This window comes from Podarcis filfolensis (genome assembly GCF_964270895.1).
Source record: "Podarcis filfolensis genome assembly, chromosome: 9".
NCBI lineage: Eukaryota > Metazoa > Chordata > Lepidosauria > Squamata > Lacertidae > Podarcis > Podarcis filfolensis.
Window position 1 is genome coordinate 54287278 of NC_139610.1, and position 23765 is coordinate 54311042.

Sequence of the window (23765 nt, forward strand, 5' to 3'; positions counted from 1 at the left end):
GTTGACAGCTATGGATTCATGAGACTTCCCAGGCTGGTGGCCACACTCACCAGCCACACCCACCAGCCCCACACCTGCAGTCATATATGACACCAGGTGTGTGGCGGGTAAAGGCAGGTGTTGGCCAAAAGGGGCTTTGCAGGCTCTACCAATTGGCAGTGCTCGCAAAGCTCTGTTGCACAGTGCTTCCAAAGAGCCCAACAAGCAGCACAAAAGACCTTTACAAGTGTCAATCATTGGCATCATTAGGATGTCACATGGGCTAGTAGGCTGTCCTATATACCTATCAAAGTTAGTTCGTGGAGATGGAGGGGAGATAAGATTCTGACCTGCCATGTGAAAGCAGTCCTCCACCCTAGACGCACCAGTAGTAAAAGGCAGCTTCATATTTCATGCAGATGAGCTAGCCATGTGTCATAAGACTGTCAGTGGCAGTGGAACATGAGTGGGGGAAATCCTGTTGCACTTATGTCCTGTTTGCGAGCTTCCCATACACATCTAGCTGTCCACTGTAGTAAGAGAATGCTACACTAGATTGGCCTTTGTTAGCCACTTGTTTTCATGCTTTGATTTGAACAAATGTATACAAATAGCCATGGTAAAATATGCAGAAGTTGTGCTGGAAGAAAGAAGTACATTTTGCAGTACATGTTTCCTTTTCTTCTGCAATATTTTCATGTGATACCTTCCTTAAACTATTAGCCAGTACTTTTTTTCTAAAAAAAAGTTTAGGGGTACTCTCATTTTCCTACTCATATTGAAATACTGCCCCTCAATGAGGCCAAACTTAGATTCACAAAATGTTTAGGGGTATGCATATCCCTGCGTCCCGCAGAAAAAACCCACTGGTATTAGCAATATGACTACTATTTTGTTGAATTTGCAAGTTGAGACTTTCATTTTAAGTCTGAATTTTAATTCTCTTCTGATATTTCTTTAGCTTTCACTATGCTTGCCAGTTACTTAAACCCTTGGCTTTTAAAATGAGACTTGGCGTCAGAGTGATTAGGGCTCTATTTGCAAAGAATACTATAATGTTTATTGCTTGGGTTCTATCAAAGCACGTTCTCTGTGTTTTATTATTATGCTGTGTAAATATACCATAGGACAGAATATACCTTCTTTGGTTTTCACAAACACTGAATTAGCTTAAGCTCTTGTCTATATTTTGACAGCTTTCTGCAAGACTTACAAGTCCAATTACCTCTCGTCTCCCAAGGTAGCTCCTATGTCCTTTATTCCATGATTGGTCTCAGTGTTTGATAATGGCTTACAAAGGATAGCACCTAGGCAGGAATCCAAGTGCTGCCTTTCTGGGTAGACAGCTGTAGCTGTACTCTAGAAAGTACACTCAAATTTAGTTCCATGGAAGTACCTCTTCAAAACCTTTAAAAAACTTTTCATGCCAAATATTTTGGTATTTAAAGGACAAAAGAGTGTGAATGTACTGTCTGCTACACTTGTGTTGTGAAACAAACCACTTTTGGAGTGTAGATGTTTGAAGATTATTGGGCAGGTTGAGAGAAACTTCCACACCACATTCAATAATATGCATACATTTCAGAACCCATGCCATGGGTCAAAACAATTGATAGTCCTCCTAGATCAGGGCAGTCCAACATTTCATACAAAGTGGACTGCAAGAGTACTTTGACACGGAACCCAAAGGCTAAAATTTGACACTCTCCAAGCCCTCACACTGTCTTCTGGAAGCTAAGTGAGGTGCCATGCTTTGGGAAGAAGTCACGAGGTTCTGGTAGGATCCTGGAGCCCTCCTTCCTCCTTCCCAAAGTTGGGTAAGCACTAACTAGGACCCTGTCAGAGCCCTCATGCTTCCTTCCCAAAGCCCAGTGTCTCACTTACCTAGCTTTGGGAAGGCATCCCAAGGGCTGGGGGCGGGCATCAAATGTTGTCAAGGGCCACCAAAAAAGGTATTTCAGGCTGCAGGTGGCCCTTGAGCAGTATTCTGGACCACTCTGTCCTAGATGAAGGCAGATGTAACATTGTTAAAATAGTGTTGACAATTTGGAAGCATTGTAGGTGTACTCAGTCCAAATTTCTCATCGCGCTCTAGCTTTGAGTTCTGGAGGATGGATGAAAATTTGCTACATAAGCTGGTTGTTCACTGTACTGGCTGGCTATTGCCTACTACAAGGTTCCCCAGTCCCAGAACATTCCTTAAGGAAAAGGGTTCCTTCTAAAAGTTAATGAGAAGGTGATGGATTATTTATTTTCAAATGTATATCATGATTATTATTCTTTGTGCTTCAGCAGGTTCAAGGTTGTATGCAAAGTTAAAATACATAATTAGCTAATAAACAATTTAGGGTGGTAGTCAACTAAGTTTTACTCAGAGTAGACCCGTTGATATTAATGAACATGACTGAGTTAGGTCCATCAATTTTGATGGATCTATGTAGTTGAATTACCATGCCAGTCTAAACCACAACAGCAATAAAACATTTTTACTTAAGAGCACTGAGTGAAGGATGGGGAGAAAAAAATGTATGTATGCTGCTTTAAGAAATAAAAATATAAGAAAATAATAATATGTATACCCCACCCATATGACTGGGTTGCCCCAGCCATTCTGGGCAGCTTCCAACATATTAAAAACACAGCAAACATCAAACATTAAAAACTTCCCAATACAGGGCTACCTTCAGATGTCTTCAGAAAATTGTTTATCTGTTTGACATCTGATGGGAGGGTGTTCCCTTTGCCTTTGCCTTGTTCCCTGTAAGACAAGCCTGCAGGATCAGGCCAAGGGAACATCTAGTTAAGCATCCTGTTCTCACAGTGGCCAACCAGATGCCTATGGAAGCCTGTAGGCAGACCATGAGCGCAACAGCACTCTCTGCCCATCTGCAATTCCTAGTAACTAGTATTCAGAGGACAACTTGCCTTAAGTAAGGGTGTAGAGTGTGTCTGACGGCCAAGTGAGTATTCATTTTGTTAAAGTGCATGTCTGTAGCTTCCATGCCTGGAGGAAGCCCTTTGCAGGGCTCAGCCAAGGGACCTGCTCATTTTGTATTTTCTCATTCTCCGCTCTTACTTTAGGCTGCATTTCTGTGCAGCGTTGCACATATTGTAAAGTTACCAGCCCTTCCCCCCGCCCCGAGTTGTAAATCCTACATTCTCTACAGCTAACCACGTTTGACAAAGAAGAACAGAGAATGCTTATTCCAACATTTCAGCTAGCGATAGAGGGGGCATTATGTTTGCCCACCACTTTATGCACCATGTTTGGGTTTTCCCAGCCACCGAATGTTTAATTTGCTTGCTAAACACACGCTGTTCAAGGATGAGGGAAGCACACTGACTTCTCACTGAGGCCCGTCCTACGTAGGCAGAACTTATGGGGTAATAAATGGACTGTTTGCTCATGCTGCCTCCGAAGGACATATTTGAAGGAAAAGTCTTTCCTGTGTCTGTACACAAGTCGCTTTAGCCTGAGGTCAGCTGGCTCTGTGCATCTGCCAACACACAAGAGGATTTGACTATTGGCACGTTACATCAAATATCACTTTTGTAGTATTTGTGATGGCCTGCTAAAAACCAAACTTTGAACACAGTGGCAGATGGCACACAACTGAAATCACCTTGTAGCTGGGGATTGGAGGGAGGAGAGAACGGTGTTGTGGGAATCTTTCCAGACTTCTGTTGAGACTTCTTTCCAAAGCAACTTCAGTACACAAACTAAGAGAGAGAGAAAGTTCTGTTTAAAAGCGTTGAAATTTTGCTGCTGCAAAACCTTTCCCAACCCCACTTACCAAATAAATTAATACAGTGTTTTAAGCACTGTTTGTACATTTGTATAGAAGTGTGGGATAACTGTGCTACATGTTTCCACAGCTCTCGGGTTGCTATTGCTCCTAAACCCTAACCGATCCCATCAGTTAATTAAATTAAATTAAATTAAATTAAAACTGACCACATGTGTAATTGCCCACCAACAGCAAACAATAAACAAACAAAGGAGAGAGAGAAAATGAGGAGATGCTAAAATGTTGGGTAACAACCATGTCTTGCATAATGATGGCAAATTATTCGGAATATTACATTTGGGTGATAAAACATAGATGCAGAGATGATGATCTAACCTTTGTGATTCCCTCTGGAGGACCCCAAACCTTTTTATTAGAAAACTATCAGCCCCTTGGGAAGAAAGCAGCATACCTTCTGTGCTTCTGCTCTGTCCCCTGCTGGCTCCCTCCCCTGTTCCCTGCTGTTTGGCTCTTGGAAGCCCTAAGCTTCTACCCTCACTTCCTGCTGTGAAACAGCTGACAGGCAGCTGCGGGGGCTGGAACTGGCTGCTTCTTGAGAGCAAAAGCTGCTGTGGCTTGGAGAAGGTGTGTGTATGTGGGGAGAGAGAGTGCTGTTCACTTGTTCTAAAGATTGCCTTGCGCTGGAACAGCTGAAGTCCAGTCCTGAAATGCCAATTAATCAGAATGGGTTTTGAAACATTAAACTCAAAAGTTTGCTGAAGACTATAGTAGTAACCGCAGCAATAAAAAATGTTGTTCCAGTCTCAGTCTGTGATGGAAATCGGGAAATATAAATGCTCCCAAAGGAAATGAATGACTGGAAGTGTGACAGAGCTCCCACTAAAGAATGAACATACCTGCTACCCTTTCGAGAGATGGAAAAACATGATATTCTATTGCCCCATCACTGGTGCTCAGATTAGAGCCAGTGATGCTTCTGACCATGCAAGGACATGAATGTACACAATGAGTAAGAGTAGCTGACTTTAAAAAGATTGTTATTTTTTTATAACTAGGGTGACTTCTTACTCCAAGCCCCTATCTCCTGCTTTTGTGTCCCACCTGTCAACTGCTACCATTAATCTCACTTGCAGAAAGCAACTAGCAAGATAGACTGCTTTTACCTGTCTGTCTGTTCAGATGGTACCCACTTCACGGTCTCAAAACTTTGCAATGGCTTTTGAGTCTCTTACGTACCAAAACTAAATATATTCTAGGTTTCAGGCCATTTTTCGTTCTAATAGTAACTTCAGAGCCTGTTGTCCAGATTTCTTTTTCTTTCCAGGTATCAGTTCAACATCTTTAGCAGTATGATGAAAAGAGAATTTTCCAAGTTGAATTGCCACGCCAGCATCATGGAAGTCAGTCCCCGAGCGGCGAGGCCTCCGCACCACGCTGGTTTAGCACAGGGATTGACCAAGTGGACGGCGGGGCTTGCAAGGTCCATGGGCTGGATTAACGAGCCCGGTGGGCCATATCCAGCCCCCGGGCTTTAGTTTGCCGACCCCTGCCTAAGAACATTAGAAGAGCCCTGCTGGCTGAAAACGTCATCTTCTGCCAGTGGCCAACCAGATCTCTATGGGAAGCTCTCAGACAGGAGAAACGCACAACAGCACTCTCTCTCCCCATGTGATTCTCAGCATCTAGTATTGAGAGGTATACTGCCTCTGACTTTGGAGGCAGAGCATAGGAATTGTGGTTGATAGTCTTCCATGGAGGTTGAGTCTATCTTGAAACACTATCACCGTGGGTATGCCAACAAAGTGGGTTAGAATTCATATGGATCTTACTACTTAAATCATCCTCTGTGTATAATATGGAGCTTCTCTTACCTTATCATTGAGCACTCTGTGTTTTCCCATGAACCAGAGAAATTAGAACTAATGCTGTCCTTTATTTTTAGCATGTTCTTGTACAAAAACGTAACATTCGTTCTTTCTCTCCTTATTTGCAGTGGCACGCATTGTCCCGTGAAGAACAAGCTAAATATTATGAACTAGCTCGGAAAGAAAGGCAGCTACACATGCAGCTCTACCCAGGCTGGTCTGCAAGGGACAACTACGTAAGCCGATTATTTACACTTTCTTCAGCTAGCATTTGCAGTAGTTAAAAGTCTAGGTGAGGGTAGCAGCTAGGCCATGAGATGCACCGTCGGCCTTGTGTTCACTTTGAATTAAGTGCCATTTATTCTCTTGCCTTTCTTTAGATTGCTTCTGCATATCCCAAACTAATCTGGAATTGGCCATGGGTGTGTTCCTGGTCCAGCTTTATACCATGTGACAAATAACATCAAAACAGCAATTAAGGGATAGATAGCTTTGCAAACATCTGGAGCACTGTCCCCCACCTGATAACTCTTTTGACGCATGCTTATCACATGGTTAATAAAAACACAGACAATGAATCTCTTCTGAAGGTGGCTTGTTGGATTTTCCTGGAACTAATCTGAGCTGTATGTTTGTGCTTTGTGTGTAAGGCTTGCTTGTGTATGGATTTTATTTTATTTTATTAAGTAGGTAGAATGGATGTGAACTAAATTTCACACCTTGATTTGAAAAGAACAGTCATCTTCAGCTGCAGACGTATTATAAATTAATTATAAAAAAACTGTTTAGTCAGTGCTGCTTTAAAAAAATTATACATATTTAATTATGAAAAAAATTAACAAGCTAGACCGCTCATACCAAAACCCAGTGATGATACTGTTAATGTTGAACATTTTGCCATTTACTCATTAAAACTTATCTTTCTGTATTAAAAAAAAATTCCATACCCATGATAGCCTAGAAACTATTTGTCTGGGAATTAGCTAAGAATGAGCCTTGATCACTCCTAAATAAAGAATTCAAAGAGAAGCCTAATCCCAGACCTAGTTCTTACTTTGAAAATGCAGTGTGTCACACATTCATAAAAAACCCTCAATCCTTTGTTTGCTACAGCCATAATCCAGTATGCCTAGTTAATGATAGGTAAATAGACTTGCCCCTGAGTAAAACTCCATAAAAGAGCCACTGAGCTTCAGAGCACAGAGAATCTCTTTTGCCCAGAACCTACATTCACTTAATAAAACATTTTGTCTGCTCTTAATTTAAATCTCTTCTGAAAGACTTGTTTTATCATAATGAATTGTGTTAAAATGGGAGAGAGGAGGGTAGTACTGTAACCATGCAGCTACTAGGAGCTAAACCCATGTGCTGCAGAGTATAGATTGGTTCTATTGAGAGTTTATGCTGAAAACATGTGATAGCCAGTCCGACCTTTAAAACTGCGATCTCTTTCCAGTTGGAAAATGCTTTGCTTTCTGTCAAACACCCTAACCAAAATGTTTTGAGGCAGTCATGAGTATTTGCAAGAGCACAGATTTATATGTTACTCTTTGTTGCAGAAATGCATCATTTTGCAGCATTTCACATTACCACTCCTTATTACAGTTATACAGAGCTTTTGGCTTACAAATACAGGCCTACAACTTGAATCATGGCTTCAAATGTTGTTTTAGTCTATTACTCATTATAATATATGTAACTGGGGTCCGGTAGCATTTTTCTGAAACAAGTTTCAATGTGTCTGCTTCCTGCAAGTATAGTCATCTAGGATATTTTCTTCCTTGAAATGACTTCTACTAAAAGAAGTACTCTTCACACTTAAACAACTGAGTAAGGTTTAAGGCACTTTGCAGAGCCTAGAGCTGTTTTGAGGAGGGTCTTTTTACACTACACTGAAACTCCTAAGTTTTTTGTACCTGAATATAGGCAAAATTGTTAGAAGAATAATCCTTGAGGGATCACATAAATATGGAGATATTGAATTTGCTTTGGCTGGAAAACCCCAAATGAATATAATAGTTAAAAATAACATGGAGATAATCAGAAATGGCTTTTGATGTGCTATCACCCTTTCAGAAATGTTAAGTATTTTGAAGGAAGGTGATTTATATGATTGTAAAAAGTGTCTGCCCCCCTCCCCGCTTTTCTTGCCTAATATAGGGAAAGAAAAAGAAGAGGAAGAGAGAAAAGCTACAAGAGTCTACTGCAGGTATGCTTTATGAGTAGAGCTTCATGTTAAATATGTGTGCTATTTGAAAAATTCAGCACTTCCTTTAATGCTTATTTCTGATTCTATATATAGAATTCTTTGCACAAACACTTCTCTATTGAATAGTACATATTCTAATGGATACTACTGCTGTCTTTATTGCCTTTTCGGTCTACACTCAGTGGGGTGTCAAACTGTAGACTTGCTCTCATTTTGAGGGAATGTATGGAATCCAGCTCTGTACTGTTTGGAAGGGAAGTGTGGCCTTCCCTTTTCTTGGAGGTCAGTACAGGCAGAAAGCCTGGAGATCACTGATAACACCTGCAAGCGCAGTTTACAATACGTTCCAAGTGCTCTTCGCCAGAGGTCTGCACAGAAAGAAGAAGCACCATTTGTAGAACATCCAGCCTTTGCTGCTTCTTTGTACAAGCTCATGCTCTAATGGCAATGGCAGCTGAAGATTGTTTGCAGTAGCTGCAGAATTGCCACCACTAGCCCTACACATATAGGCATGGATGTTTTAAAAAAGAAGCAGTGGAGGGCTGTTTCCTTTGATTCCAATCTGCATCCTGGTCTAGCTTCAACAAGTAGTAGCTGGGAGCCACTACTGGTTGAATCATAGTCCCTACTGACTCTACTGACCTCCAGAAGTAGGGCGAGAGAGGGAGGGAACAGGAAGCAACAGGTATTCGGGTCTACACTTTCCCTCACTGTGAAGATAACTGGTTGACTGATTTGGTATGGGGATGCTGCACTGTTTCATATATTCTCCTATAGTTCTCAAATGTAATTAAACATTTTTAAAAAGACAGGAGGAGCTGGTCTTTACAGCTGCCTGGTAGGTTGGCTCAAAGCATCAGTGAGGTCCTTTCACTTTTTTGTATATTAAATAAAACAAAATGGCTGGTATAAGAACCATGAAAGGCAGAGGAAATCAATCGGCAATCAATATTCTAGTAAAATACCTTCTATTTGGAGTGTGCAAAAAATAAATTCTTCAATGGAAATTTGTTAAAAGCAACAATCTTCTACAGGTGCAGCCCCACGAATGACAGCTGCCTACATCTGAAGCATGGTAAGAATATTTCTAAAGCCTTTCTGCTAAATTTATTATTATTATTATTTTAAAAATTGTCTCTCTCACTTTGACTCTTGAACTATATAGCACATGGCTTTTTAAAGTGCTTTCTCCTCAAATGAATGCTCTCACAATTGATGGTTTTTATACCGGCTGTGTATTTTAGCCCCAACTCTTTTTGTTATTTAACTTGCATGAACCAAACTGATCATACCTCACTGACTAGCTGCAAGTCTGCCTGTAGGGCACAAAAATGATTTCACAAAGTCAGGGATGGGGAGCTTCTGGCCCTCTAGATGTTGTTGGACTCTGACTCCCATCAGCCCCAGCTAGTGGGGTCATGGGAGTTGGAGTCTAGCATCTTCTGGGGACCCACAGATTCCCTATCCCTGCATTAAGTAGTTGAACCATTTTGGCTGGCAGTGTACTGCACAAATCCTCATTAGAAGCGAGTTAGAATGGTTTCTAAGCACCCAAATTAATTCTCCATAATCGGTTAGAAGTATATTGCAGGCTGGGCAGCAGAAGGGAGCACTGGTTTGACATTCTGATGTTCTGTTTTGTTTGAATGTCATAGTTATGAATGCTATAAGGAAGTGGATCTTTATTTAATCTCTTTTGACTCCTATCTGCTATAAATACATGTGTTAAATGTTGGGTGTGGTAAATACCACAGTACTAAAAGGTAAAGGGACCCCTGACCATTAGGTCCAATTGTGACCGACTCTGGGGTTGCGGCGCTCATCTCGCTTTACTGGCCGAGGGAGCCAGCGTACAGCTTCCGGGTCATGTGGCCAGCATGACTAAACTGCTTCTGGCAAACCAGAGCAGCACACGGAAACACCATTCACCTTCCTGCTGGAGCGGTCCCTATTTATCTACTTGCACTTTGACGTGCTTTCGAACTGCTAGGTTGGCAGGAGACCACAGTACTTACAAAGGGATTAAAGTTGTGGAGGTTAAGGTAGATATTGAAATAAATGCCAGTAATGGCTATGTGAAGACAGGAGTGCCTGGCGTGCTCTGGTCCATGGGGTCACGAAGAGTCGGAGACGACTAAACGACTAAACAAACAAGCAATGGTTATGTAACTAAATGTCTGCTGAAAGTGCAAAGGTTAAGTTTCACATTGCCATGATTTTAAACCTGAATGATAGACTTTTCTACTGCTTAGTTTACTATCAAATGAGCTAATGTGTTGCATGGTGTGTTTGCAGAAATCTAGATATAAATTAGCTTTGATGCTATTGAATTTGGGATATGGTGTTAAGGGTTCAATAACATCACACAGATTTTGTTTCTTTGCCTACCTCTAGAAAGCCCTCTGCTGGCTCATTTGCAAATGGATGCTTTATATCTGCTGCTCAGACTGATTTTATGAAAGGAAATGTAATGACAGAAACTGCAGCCTATCCTTAAGCAGTTTTGGAGGTTTTGTTTTGTTTCATTTTTTTTAAAATCCAAGTGATCCTTTCTCTACTTTTTTCTGTGGTGGATTTGGAACTTAATGGTCCTACAGCAGTTCATCTCACATTTTTCACTGAAAGTTTGGATACTATAGAACAGGCTTCCTCAAACTCAGCCCTCCAGATGTTTTGAGAGTACAATTCCCATCATCCCTGACCACTGGTCCTGCTAGCTAGGGATCATGGGAATTGGAGGGCCGAGTTTGAGGAAGCCTGATATAGAACATAGTCACACCAATTCCATGCATAGAAATCGCAAAACATGAGGTTGGAGTGAGTGACGGAATGAACGAATGAATAAAAATCTTGTGTCTCTTTCAAGTTAAAGGCATGTCGTCTGGATCAGTTATCTTGAAGACTGGGAACATCACATTTCCCCACCAAGCTATTGCTTTTGGGAAAATTAGATATCCTTAAATAGACAGGTTTCTCTGAGGATTCAATACAACAGATGACTGAACCACTGCTCATTTTTTGTGTGCTATAAATTGATCATCTAAGAAGCCTTGTGAGTTTAGGAAACAAATGAGTCTCTAGCCGAAAGCATCCAGCGCTCAGGAAGAAAGGCATTAAATATCCTGGATAGCTCCTATGAGCTCCTTTCACTTGTCTTCCTGACCTAGTTGGGCTGCCAACACAACTCTCCTTACCCTTTCCTTCATTTCCTAGTGCTGTCCCTCTTCTTAATCCACACTCCTCTAAATCCCCAAATCTCTTGTGCAAAAAAGTAGATATATGCAAATTGGCTTAATTTTCATAATCCTGTTGATAGAATTTTTGGGGGGGGGTTGGCACTGTGTACACACATCTGCTACTATAGCTTGCCCTAAGCAGAGAGCAGGACCAAGAAGTACCCATCATAGGAAATGGGCTTCCAGCAAAACAAATGCAGATGATAAAAGCATCCAACACACACGGCTGAATGTGACCTATTATGGGGGAAAGCCTCTAACATGGCCATTACTTAATAATTTCTCAGGGTGGTTTCACACTTGCCCCCCCAAGTCCAGCTGTTGCATAATGTCATTGGAGTTTAGTCATTGGAGTTTTATTAAACTGTTTGTGGTGTGTGTGTGTGTGTGTGTGTGTGTGTGTGTGTGTGTGTGTTTGCTTGCTTGCTTGCTTGCTGTTTTATGACCTTTAGTTACTAATATGTCTTTAAATTATTAGTTACAAATATAAATACCTATTAGGAGGGAAAATGAAAATAAAACTGCCAGTATTTTATTTTCATTTATTTTAAAACATTTGCATTGTGAAAACAAGAGAAATGCAGTGCCCACAGAATCCAAGAGAATCTAGTACAAGTAGTCAGTTGGTGTAAACCACCCAGGAACACTTGGGTAAACAAAAAGGTTTACAGCATGTGCCAAAAACACAAAATAGTTTCTGCATACCTTAATTTCTGGAGGCTGTTTAACATGATAGGTGCTAGTAAAGGCCCTACTCTGATTGGCTGCTAAGTGGACATGTGACACCACGGGGAGGGGGCAGGGCTTACCTAATGACCTTAGTGACTGAGGAAATCCCTATTGTAGAGTTGGGAATGGTGAAGAAAAAGTCAACCAAAAGTATTTGGCACCTCTTAAACTGATGACTTCAACTGAGACTAGCAGCACAATCCTATGCATCTTTACTCAGAAGTAAATCTCACCATGTCCTATAGGGCTTATTTGCACCAAGTATGTATAGGACTGCAGCCTGCTGAGGAGGGCATGATAGAGGCTGATATCATAAAACACCTGGATTTTTAGACAATACTTTCAATGAGTGCAGTAATCATGGTGCCCTCTGGCTGCTTCAAGCATCTTGAAAATGACAGCACATTTTAGACAGCCCTTGGCCACTTTGTAAAAATATGCCCTCCCATCAGATGTTGTAGTAGTATGCCATGATTGAACTATGCCATGGATTATTATTTTTTAAATAAATGGAATCCAATCTGCATTTCCATGTTCTGATTTGAACACGGGCACAGGAGTTGTGAAGCAAGGAGGTTTGCTTCAAACTGTGGAATGAACCAAATTTATTCCATATCCCTAGTTCTTTAGAGGAAAAACTTAACTGCTAAGCAAAATTTCTCTAGCTGATATGAGACTATATACTAAGTTATCCAGAAGTAGTAGAGAAATTATGTGGTTTATGTATTTGCCTGCTAATAACTATTGCTTTGAAATGTCTAAGGATATATAATAGAAAATGAAAAAGCCGATGTGCTAAATGGTGGGAATATTTAAACATGTCTGGCTAGCCATACCTTCAGTTGTGCATCTCATAATGTCTTGCCGCAACACACATAGCTTCCCTAAACATTGAAGTGTGTGTGTGTGTCTGTTGCTTTTACAATGGTACCTCGGGTTAAGAACTTAATTCATTCTGGAGGTCTGTTCTTAACCTGAAAGTGTTCTTAACCTGGGGTGCACTTTAGCTAATGGGGCCTCCTGCTGCTGCCACGCCACCACCACGCAATTTCTGTTCTCATCCTGAAGCAAAGTTCTTAATCCGAGGTACTATTTCTGGGTTAGCGGAGTCTGTAAACTGAAGCGTCTGTAATCGGAGGTACCCCTGTATTGAAATAAACAGAATTAAGAAGCCCAATAGGTAAAAATTGGATGATTATATTAATCTTGCATTCCCCTTTTAGAGTATGCCTTTTTTGTCCTGTTTGCATTTCCTAATACTTATCAGCAGTAGCTCTCATTGTAAGCATGGATTTCAACTATGTGTAGGGGGCGGGATCAGTCCTGACAAGTTCTCTAGAAAGCTATTGTATTTCTCCTGAACTGGGTGTGCTGTATCCTTACCTAGAAAACATGGCTCTTCCTTACCAGCTAGTATATATCCTAATTCCACTTCGTACTTGTGCAGGTGCCTTGATGGCCACCTATTGGCTGTTGTCTGTGATGTCTCCTCCCTTTCCTGTCTCTTTCCACATGTGAAGTCACAGCAGAATTAACACTTCAGCTACACTTGAAGAAGTGTGCACGCACCCGAAAGCTCATACCAATAACAAACTTAGTTGGTCTCTAAGGTGCTACTGGAAGGAATTTTTTTATTTTGTTTTGACTACGGCAGACCAGCATGGCTACCTACCTGTAACTTCATTAATGATTATATATATGTTCTCATCCCCATGTACAATGCCCTCAGTGACAATGGCTGTTATTACTGTTCTGGTAAAGTAAGGCAAACAGAAAAAAATTCAAGCCAAAATAGTGCAGTAATCTTTATCTATGTAAAGACCTATAAGGCAGGTTCATATAATACTCTCTTAACAAAGAAAGGCAAGCACTCTGCTCTATTTCCTTTATGTTTTCCCAGTGGCCACACACCCCTCTTCCTCTTTGACCCACTACTTGCTAGCTGCTCTTAGCAGAAACCGCTGTCTTTATTGGCTGAAAGTGTCTCCCTGCCCCTGCTGTGCGGCTGTGATTTTTCCTAAGCCGTTTCAAAGAGGAGACCAAGCCCATTTGTCTAATTAGGGAAAATTAGTCTGCCAGAGAGAACAAGACAGCCAGCCAGCTAAGAGTACAGTACTGAGCAAAGCCTCCCATCAAGACCATTTTGAAGATAACACCATGTTGTACTTTGATTTAGGCCCAGATTGCATATTACTTTTTCTCACACAAAGTGAAATTTAAGCACATTGTGGCTGTCCTTCTATGGCAAATACATTTGATTGAAAAGCACTCTCTAGTGGCAAGAAGCTGGAATCATCAGCCCCATTATGATAAATTTGAGGATGCATTTAAATGAGGGAACAGTTGTGCAAAACCAATACATCAAAATTTCACTGCATGGCAAACTTCTTTAAAGTGCTAACATGTGAAGAGTCAGAAAGGGATCTTGCTCTGAGTCTTCTAAGAAATTGGCTGCCCCAGACTAGTTGTATATCTACAGAACAAGCCTTGAAAATCAGCCATGATGTGACAGGGGAAGTGATGGGGAAGATTACGTCTCTAACTGTTGGAAGGAAAAAAATATTTGTGATTTTCAGTTAATTGTATGAAATCCAGGTTTAGACTTGTGGCTGATCTCCAATCGTGGTAAGATTGATTGATTGAGGTTTAGTGACACCTAAAGCTAGTAAATTAAAATTCTGCAGCTGTTATCTCAACTGTTGGGCATGAATGAGAGTGCAAGTCTATTTGTTGATAACTGTTTAGTGTATAATATGATGACATCGCCAACTCAGTAAGATGTAGCAGCAAATGCATTCTATGAAACTCCCATTGGGTAGAGCAAAGGCACACCAGACGTACAGTCCAGCCTTCACTATCAAATTGTTAAGACTGCAGAGAGGTAACAACTTCAGTCTTCTTGTTTTGTGTATAACAGGGTGACACCTGGTGGGAGAGAGGGAGAATGAAAGGCTTAATTGGACTTGCTTCTTTCCCAGTTAAGTGTTGCTGTTGCAAACACGTGTATTTCATGCTGTCATCCTAGAACAGCGTCACTTGGCCAAGTAAAAGGCTAATCTAGTCAGTCGTGTGTGCCCAATCGAATGCATCTGGGAGGCTCACAAGGATGCCATAAGGCAGGGGTGAATGAAGAAACTGTGGCTCTCCAATTGTTGTTCTCCAGCCCTCATCAACCTCAGACAGCATAGCTAACAGTGAGGGATTGTGGGAGCTGTAATCCAACAACATCTGGAAGACAAGTTCCTGATTCCTTGCATAAGGCAACAACCCTCTATTATTGTTGAACTCTTGAGTCTGGTACCTGGTAGCAAAAACTATTGTGTTAGCTTTTCCCAGCCTGGGGCTAGCAAAAATTGTTAAGACTACAACTCCCCTCCCACCATCCCTGAACCACAGGCCATGCTGGCTAGGAAAGGGGCTGGCTAGGAATGGGAACTGGAATGGAAAACATTTGAAGGACATCAGATTGGGAAATGCAGTACTAGGAACATGAAAGCTTCCTTTTGCTGTTATATATTATAGTTGACTGTGATTTTGTCTAACCCATCTTGTAGCACAAATGTCCAGAAAAAACAAGGGAATTATAGTATCCACGGTTAGTGCTGAATCTGGATTTTACTCTTTGACAGTACAGATTGATGAAGAATTGATGGGTCTCAGATAAAACATGGCTTTTGCAGCACCTGCTATTACTATGAGAGCTGTATGAACCCAGTTGCTTTCCAGTTGTCCAGACCTCAGTTTAACAGGACAGATGAACTCTAGGCTATTTCTGGTTCAGCCGCCTATAATGTCATCATGATCACATTACTTTTATCTCCGACCCGGAAATAACTGTGGTCAGAGCCCATGTAAATAGACCCGTTCAAACTGACTTCCATGGGAATATCATGTTTCACCGCCCCTTCAAAGACTGTCTGTTGGAAATTACATTTAACCTAAATTTCCAGATCTTAGGCAGTATCTTTCCACCTCTCCCCGGTCTCTGACTGTCTTGCAGGTTTAGGGCCAAATATGTACACTTTTTAAGTAATTGCATAAATCTAAAACTCCATTTACAATGGCTTCATATGAATAGAGGTGGGGATGGAATTTGGGGGAGTCATGTTTTACAGTGTGGTTCTAATCCTTCCTAGAGGGTAGATTTGATTATCAGTTTTCAAAAAAAATTCTTTACCACCTAATATATTTGAAGTATCTATAAGTGGTGTACAAAAAAGGAGCAACAACAAACAACTTGAACAAAATGTTACAAAAGTAGAGTTACATATAAAAATGTTACACTAAAACAAAGTTACTAATATGTGCGCCCGCGCACACACACAACATCAATTCGTTTTCCTTCTGACACTCCCTCCCTCCAGGTTCACACCCAGGGTCCAAACAAACACCTAGCTCACCCACAAAAGTCACACAACAAGAAGAATTCCTGGAAACAGCAGGCATCACCCTAGTCTCTCAATCTAGACTTGCTTTTTATGGGCAGACCCAAGGTGGATGGTACTTTCTCATGCTTCCCATGGCTGTGTCCCTTTCAGCTGCACTCTCCACACCCAGTGCCAGGTGCAGCAGGCTTGCTGAGTTTTCCAAGGGGCCCAAAGGATGGGGAAATGCCCGTCTCTCCACTCAAAGCTCTTTCTTTATTCTCTGTCCTGGCCTCCTCCTCTTTCAGCTTCTAGGTATTAGAAGGTTGTGCTGGTGGAATTATGCTTTTGACAACCAGGACTTTAGCTTGTGTGTCCTGCAAGGTTCTCTCTCTCTCTCCTCTGCCCCTCCAAACCATTTAAAATTTGCACAAAGCCACTGGACATGTTCATCTGGCAATTTGGGATATGGTGCCATCGGTATGCTGACACCAGTACTCTCCATCATGTCTGCGAAGGTCATGATTGGGTATTTGAAGTCAGTGAAGGATTGGATGTGGGCTAAGAAACTGAAACTTAACCTAGACAAGAAATACATGGTGTAGCGACATAGGTTCAACCCGATTTGACGATGTTGCACTACCCTTAAAAGAACCAGTTGTTCAGTTTCGGAGTGCTTCTAGTTCCCATTTTGCTCCTGGTTTTTCAGGCGCTTACTTTGACCCGGGGTGCTTTCGTACGGCTTTGGCTGGTGTACTACCTACATCTGTTCCTGGATAAGGCAGACCAGGCCACAGTTGTGCATGATTTGATTACATCCAGTTTAGACTATTGTAGGGCTCTCTGTGTAAGGTTGCCTTTAAAAAGTATTTGGAAACTACAGCTGGTGCAAAATGGTGCAGCCAGTTGTGTGACCAGAGTCCTTTCTTTAGAGCATAAGACTCCATTGTTGTGCCAGATTCACTAACTTCTAGTCTGTTTTCAGCTAAATTCAAAATATTGGCAATTACCTTTAAACCCTAAACTGCTTGGATCCGGGTTACCTGAAAGGCTGCCTCCTCCAATGTGGCCTTGCTTTCTCAGCTCATCAATGGAAACTCGCCATTACATCCTGCTGCCATCAGAGTTGCAGCTGATTAGGACACCCAAGAGGATGTCGAACTGCCTGCCCCAAGATATCCACTGCCTACCCTCTTGGCAATGGTGTTCAGGCACCATTTATAATCACCTTAACTTAATCAGGCTGATTTTGTGTTATTTCCCTTATTAGATGGTACAATGACTATAGTTTAGCTGGTTTAACATTTTTCATATGATAGTTTTTAGATGCGAGCTGCCCTGGGTACTCTAGAAATATAGTGGAAAGTGGTAATTGAAGGAGTGTCATGCATAAGGTAAAACCTTAAAGTGAAACTTTTCCCTTTTTCAAAGTCTTATTAATTTTTGAACCGGTTTATTTGCAGTCATTTGTTGAAATTGATTGAAGCCCATGTTTCTCACGGGCGATGGGGTTGCACTGCTTGAGATATTGCTTCTCTCTAAAATCTGCCATGAGAAGTTAAAGCATTGCAAGTGTCACTATTGCCTCTCCCCCAATTACTGATCATTATTGGTAAAAGAATCCTGATGCACAAATCACTGATCATAATGTCAACTGGATTGTATGAAATCAGATGGGGCAAGGAAGGTAAATGCCATTTCCTGCTGATGATAACCTAGGATTGCCAACAATGGATGAATCCTTTGCCTTTTAAATTAACTAAGTAAACTGCATATGAATATATATTTATCTAATTAAAATAATTCTGGTACACTATTATAAAGAAAATATTAGAAGATTAGCACCTGTATTGAGGTTATATTAATATACAGTTTAATTAATAAATAAATAATCAAATTTAATTGGTTGGCTGCCCTAGATTACAATCAGCAGGAAATGGCATCTGCCTGCCTTAGATTTATAGTCTTCCCCCATCCTGAAGCCTTGATTTGATACGACCAGTGTGTCCTTAAATTGCACCCCAGACTGATTAATATCAAATAGCCAGAAGTTTAGTTGGTTCATCTACTGATTTATAAAACTTGCAGCCCTGACAGAATGACACAAGGGAGTTAGTGATTCCTTGACATTGCACCCTATTAAATTAGTGAGCTTGGGTTTAGATCATCAGGGTTTAAGAACTCTGGGATGGAACTGATCACTGAACTCAGAGGGGTGCAATAAAAATGATTATGACTTAGGAATGCATGACAAATGAGGAAATGTTGGAAGGCGATGGTCAGATGTTGCTTAGATTGGGGGGGGAGGCGGAGATTATGGAATGTAGCTTTTCTCAGATATTTTAAAGCGTGGGCACTGATCACTGGACCAGTTAATGAAATGCCAATGGGAAGTTTGTTTAGGATGCAACCAAGTACACTATAGAGCTTAACTATAAAGTGTTATAGAAAGGAACAAAATGCCTGGGGGAATGGAAGGGCACCCTCTAAGAAGCTCTGGAGTAAAAGGGCTGTCATTTCTCTGTGGTTTTAATCATGAGGTTGCTGTCATGGCAGAACTTGGGTTTGATTCACTTTCCTGTCCCTTTTAAGCTCCGACTCACCCATAAACGTTAGCCGGAAAACACATTTATTCATGAGCAAATCCAACTGAAATAATGAAAAAACGTACTCCTATGTAAATGTCTCTCCGCTCGCTCACACACCCCTTTTAAAAATGCAGTGCAAAAAAGGCAAGACCTTGTTGGGTACTTTTTGTGGGGGGAGAGAATTAAATTTCAGCCTCTGATCTCTGCATGTCGCAGGTCTCAAATTATGCACCCTTTCTGGCTGCCAAAATTTCAGTGTTATCTTTTAACAGTGGACCGTTTTCTTCCCCCTTTCTGCCCAACTTTTATTTCTGAGGAACGGCTTCCTTCATTTCTCTGCAGTCTCTGCACTACACCATAACCCAGCATACTGGGATCTCGTCGTGGCTCGGGCTCAAGGCTTCACATATGCTAAAATGTGACTCGCAGCGCTTTGCTTTGAAGCCTAACCACAGCCAGGGAGCTGTAATTGCCGTCTTTGATTGCGCCGACTTCACTTGCGGCTTGGACTTTGCTTGGGCATGCCTGGCTTGGCGAGACTTCAGCTGCAGCCCTCCAGTGAAGCCTTAGATGTGGGAAGTCTTCAGTCTCTGTAGCACATACCTGTGGTTTCTTGAAAAGAATCCTGGCTTGACCTGTTTTATATCTGTAAGGCAACACCATAGCTGTTCCTTTAAGGCTCCAATCAACTTATTGGCAGGGAATGGAAGCCGCTTCCCCTTTGTAGCTCAGGCTTGCAGGAGTTTGGATGTTTATTAATATTTATTGCTATAGGTATTTAGAGCAGGCGAAGGACTTTTAGTTCATGGACTTTAGCAGAGCTACTGAATTGATTCACTGTATGATTTCTTGGCAAATGTGTAAGCACGGACACACACGAACCAAAATCAGAGGCTGAAAATCTTGAACTCTGGGTAGCCTCCAGGGAAATTTTAACTATTGTATTTGCAGACCCCCTCCACTTTGGGGGAGGGGGTGGTCCGGTGTAGGAAAGAAGTAGAAGGTTGTTAAGAAAGTGCAACTGTGGCAGTTTGAAGGAAAATAATGACAAATTAAAAAGGTCCGCTATCATGAAGGAGGCGGCCAGAGCAAGGCCACGCACATTATTTTAACCTCCTCACTTCAAAGGAGGTCTGCTGGTAAGAGGAGGAAAAGCGGGAACCATCTCAACAGAAGGGCATTTCATTTCCTTCAGCAAGGAGTGCATTCCTGGCTGGTAACGGGGAATAACTCTGAATTGCAGTGTTTGTATCGGGCTCTGTGAACTGCTGGCCTGGCGCCTCAAGGCCGCTCCTCAACAGGAAACACAATGTTTTAATGTAAGACTGAGAGGAAAACCTTCCCAGGAAGAGCAACCTGGACCAAACCTTTGAAAATCTGGGATGAAAAGGCCCAAAGTAAATATAAATCAGCAGGGTGGCGCTCTCTTGCTCTCTCCCTCTCTTGCCAGTGTTCCTCTGCTGTTTGCTTTGCCTCTCTCCTTTGTGCTCCCTGGAAAACCAAAGCCCTTGTCACATGGCTCCTTTGATCCCCATGTTTTCTGGAGCAGTTTTTTGAGACAGGAAGCTGAGGCAGTTTTTTGGTTTTGGTTTTTAATTTGGGGAGTTTTATGAGGAAATGGGAAGTAGGTTAGTCAGTTACAGACCACCTCCACTGAAAGCAGCACTTTCCCAGAAAGCACTTGACTTTGCTGTTTAAAAACATCAGGAAGATTTAACTGCAACAAACAGTAACGTAAAATCAGGGTCCTAGCAGGTGCACGTCATATGAGCAAGTACAGAAGAAAGAAACTATACACTGTAATCTTAAACACTGTGCAACAGTCTTTGTGTTTCTATAGCAGTTTTATTCATGAAGCATTTTGGGTTCATTCCTCCCTTCACTCATACATACATGTGATTACACTTGATCGTAAGGCAGGTGTCATATATGTTGATGGGCAAAATAAAAAAATATATGATTAGCGCGGTGGAAAGACAGTCAGTGCAACCTTCTGTGTGGTTAAATAACCTGGAGAACAAATACAGGTGTTCATGTTAATCTATGTACTGCTTGTTGTATGTCCATGCTTAAGTTCTGATAAAGGTGTGCTAAAATTGTGACGTTTCCTGTTAAATTTAATCGGCCAGGCACACAGATTTGAAAACACTAGGTTTTTTTTCTTTTTGAAAAATGGAGTCAACCCCTCAAAATGCAACCGTAGCATTGGTCAACAGCTGGATAAACCATGTAGCAACATCACCATGCCTCATGCCTAAGTAGTAAGGCAGGCATCCCCAAACTCAGCCCTCCAGGTGTTTTGGGACCACAACTCCCATCATCCATAGCTAACAGGACCAGTGGTTAGGGATGATGGGAACTGTAGTCCCAAAACATCTGGAGGGCAGAGTTTGGGGATTCCTGTAATAAGGGAATATCCTGTATCAACCCATTATTGGAGGTCAATATGAAAAATTGCCAGCCATCCATAAACCTGGCTTGATACATTTGCCTTAAGCGCTCCAGGTTTTCTCTAGGGCTATATTGTTTTTTAAAGCAACAACAACAATAGCCTGAGGCTCTGTAAGCGAGAAGCACTGTACAAAGAGAAACAGCGCAGAGTGTAGGCTTTTTACTATGACGCTAAGGAATCCTCTCTTCCCCGTAGCAGTTAGGACATTATTGTGTTTCTGTCATTACACAAAGTCTGCGGGACCTGTTGTTTCAAGCTATCTTTTGACTGCAGTCCTTCTGTGGGTGCTTAGTCTTAATCGTTGGCTATTGTTAGCAATGACCTTGTTTTGTAACCACTGTGAACAATGGAAAAAACAGGATAATTTCAGTTAGTGTGCTTATAAAACCCTAGTCCGACCTTCAAACTATATTCGCAGAGTATGTGGAGGAAAAGCAGAATCACACCTGTTGGCCCCCATCCCTGGTCATTTGTGAAAGGAACTATCCATGTGTGTGTTACCTGTACAATTGTGTATTTTATATGCACACACAAGTACCAATCGCTGTGTGATCCCAGTCACACACATATATAAGCAACATGGGCACAGCTGTGTTCTATTCTTATGCTGGACATGTGGACATAGCTGTCAACTTTTCCCTTTTCTTGTGAGGAATCCTATTCGGAATAAGGGAAACATTGACAGCTATGCATGTGGAAGTCAGGTACAGACCCTGAGGTTCCATGCCCCTACTCTAAATGCTAAAAAGTAGTATAATCAAACAAATAACAAAGTGTCTTGATACTTAAATATATACCCTAAAACTTTTCACCTTTCTGTTCCCTGCAGGTGGAAAGAGAAACGCTTTCTCAACGTGCAAAGCAAAGGCAGCGACATCAGGGCCCCTTCTCGAAATGGAAGCTTGTTAGAATCCCCAGGCATGTCCTTCATCTGCACAGACCACCATCAAGGAATATGTCTAGGATGCCGACAACACTTGCCCCGATGTCACTGCTTAAAAAGACACTGAACCATAAAGACAATCACTGCCAGGCCCCTTTGCTATCATGGAGTCCCAAATCTTAACACAATAAAAGAGAGCAAGGAGAACATGTCAGAACTTCCCCAGTCAGCAGAGTAGCTTTTTTCCTTTTTGGTCTTCGCTCCGCCTTACACTCCTGTTTATATCTCTCATGCGTTGTCAATGCTGAGTCAGCAGCAAATATAGTTCGGCTGTGTTTTTGTTTTGCTTCAGGCAGCAGAATGATGTAAAAAGCCAGCAGCAACTCCCATCCTGGCCCTTCACACCGAAATGAACACACTTTAAATTCATCAAGGAAGGCACAACCCAGTTTATTTAAATGCTGCAAAAGGATCGATCTTGGATTTTTAGCTTTTAAAAAAAGAAAACTTGAATGCTTTTTATGTTTTAGTTATTTCCTTGGTGTACATTTTTTTGAGCTTTTAAAGAAGCATCCAAACGCCCCCCCTTTATTTTTTAAGAAAAGGAAATTCCTATCCTCTCCCCCCCCCCCCCCCGCTGCCCCACCCTGCAGGAGAGGAACCAAAATGTTTGGAGGACTGTGGCTTTTTGTTCTGTTAACACTTTGTAGCATAACCATCCTCATTGTATATGTGTACTATGGAGTTAATACTAAACATAACCCATCAGCTGGTCACTAGCCATGTTCATCTATTTCATTTACTCAGTATGTGTAAAGGCAAGATATTTCATCAGGTCTGACTACAGCGAGCTCTCCTCCTCCACTGACCCTGAATTTCCTTGTAAAGAAAAAAAAAAGCCCAGCACTTGAATTATTATTACTTCAATTGTTCTGTATTTGTATCTGTTTTTGTTAGCCTGTTTAGTGGGATTTTATGCCAGTTGTTGAAATGAGCATCGATGTACCCATTTTTTTTAAAAAAAATAGTTAAAAAAAACCTTTTTGCCAAAAATACCTGTCAACCAATATATATTTTGTCATTCCAGTATGAGTTAATGTGCTGAGCATTTTTTTTTGTTTTTGTTTTTTTTAAAAAATAAAAGCTTTGTAATAAAACTACAAAATACTTTATGGCTGCTTAAATGAGTCAGGGGAAGAAGGGGCCATAACTCAGCAGGAAGAACATTTGCTTTGCATGCAAAAAGTTCCCCGGTTCAATTTGCAACATCTGCAGAGAGGGCTGGATAGGAGATATTCCCTGCCTTGTAACCCTGGCGAGCCACTGAAAGTCAGTGCAGATAATACCTGAGCTAAAAGGACTAATATACCCAGACTCAGTGTAAGGCCACTTCCAATATTTATACAATGCTCTCCAAAATAAGTGCAAGAGGACCCGCTGGGAAAAAATAATCAGCTGTTCTGTGTGGCTTGGGTGCTTGCTTATTTGCTGCAAGGTTGCACTGAAATCAGGGGGCCTAAGTCATGGCCAAGTTTGCAGTCCTATACACATTGAATGAGGGACGCAGGTCTAAACCACTGAGCCTAGGGCTTGCCGATAGGAAGGTCGGCAGTTCAAATCCCCGCAATATGGTGAGCTCCCGTTGCTCTGTCCCTGCTCCTGCCAACCTAGCATCAAAGTTCAAGTAGATAAATAGGTACCGCTCCGGCGG

At 41.6% G+C, this 23765-nt stretch overlaps 1 protein-coding gene and 1 long non-coding RNA gene across 11 annotated transcripts in view; one reads left to right on the top strand and one right to left on the bottom strand.

Annotated features, from left to right (window-relative positions):
• LEF1 (lymphoid enhancer binding factor 1) overlaps nucleotides 1-23219 on the top strand; it is a 99459-nt gene extending 76240 nt beyond the window's left edge. For 5 of the 10 annotated variants that reach the window (XM_083571579.1, XM_083571578.1, XM_083571582.1 and 2 more), the window contains 4 exons: nucleotides 5722-5829; nucleotides 7754-7802; nucleotides 8837-8877; nucleotides 22001-23219. In XM_083571579.1, coding sequence (XP_083427705.1) covers nucleotides 5722-5829; nucleotides 7754-7802; nucleotides 8837-8871 — 192 coding nt within the window. In that variant the 3' untranslated portion in view covers nucleotides 8872-8877; nucleotides 22001-23219. The remainder of the gene's footprint in view (nucleotides 1-5721; nucleotides 5830-7753; nucleotides 7803-8836; nucleotides 8878-22000) is intronic. The other 5 variants (XM_083571574.1, XM_083571580.1, XM_083571581.1 and 2 more) reach the window with 1 other exon arrangement.
• LOC310742537 lies at nucleotides 20545-22119 on the bottom strand. Its single transcript, XR_014538527.1, has 2 exons — nucleotides 21984-22119; nucleotides 20545-21508 (listed from the first exon to the last, which is right to left on the bottom strand). It is a non-coding gene; the product is annotated as an uncharacterized lncRNA (long non-coding RNA).
• Nucleotides 23220-23765: the final 546 nt, after the last annotated feature.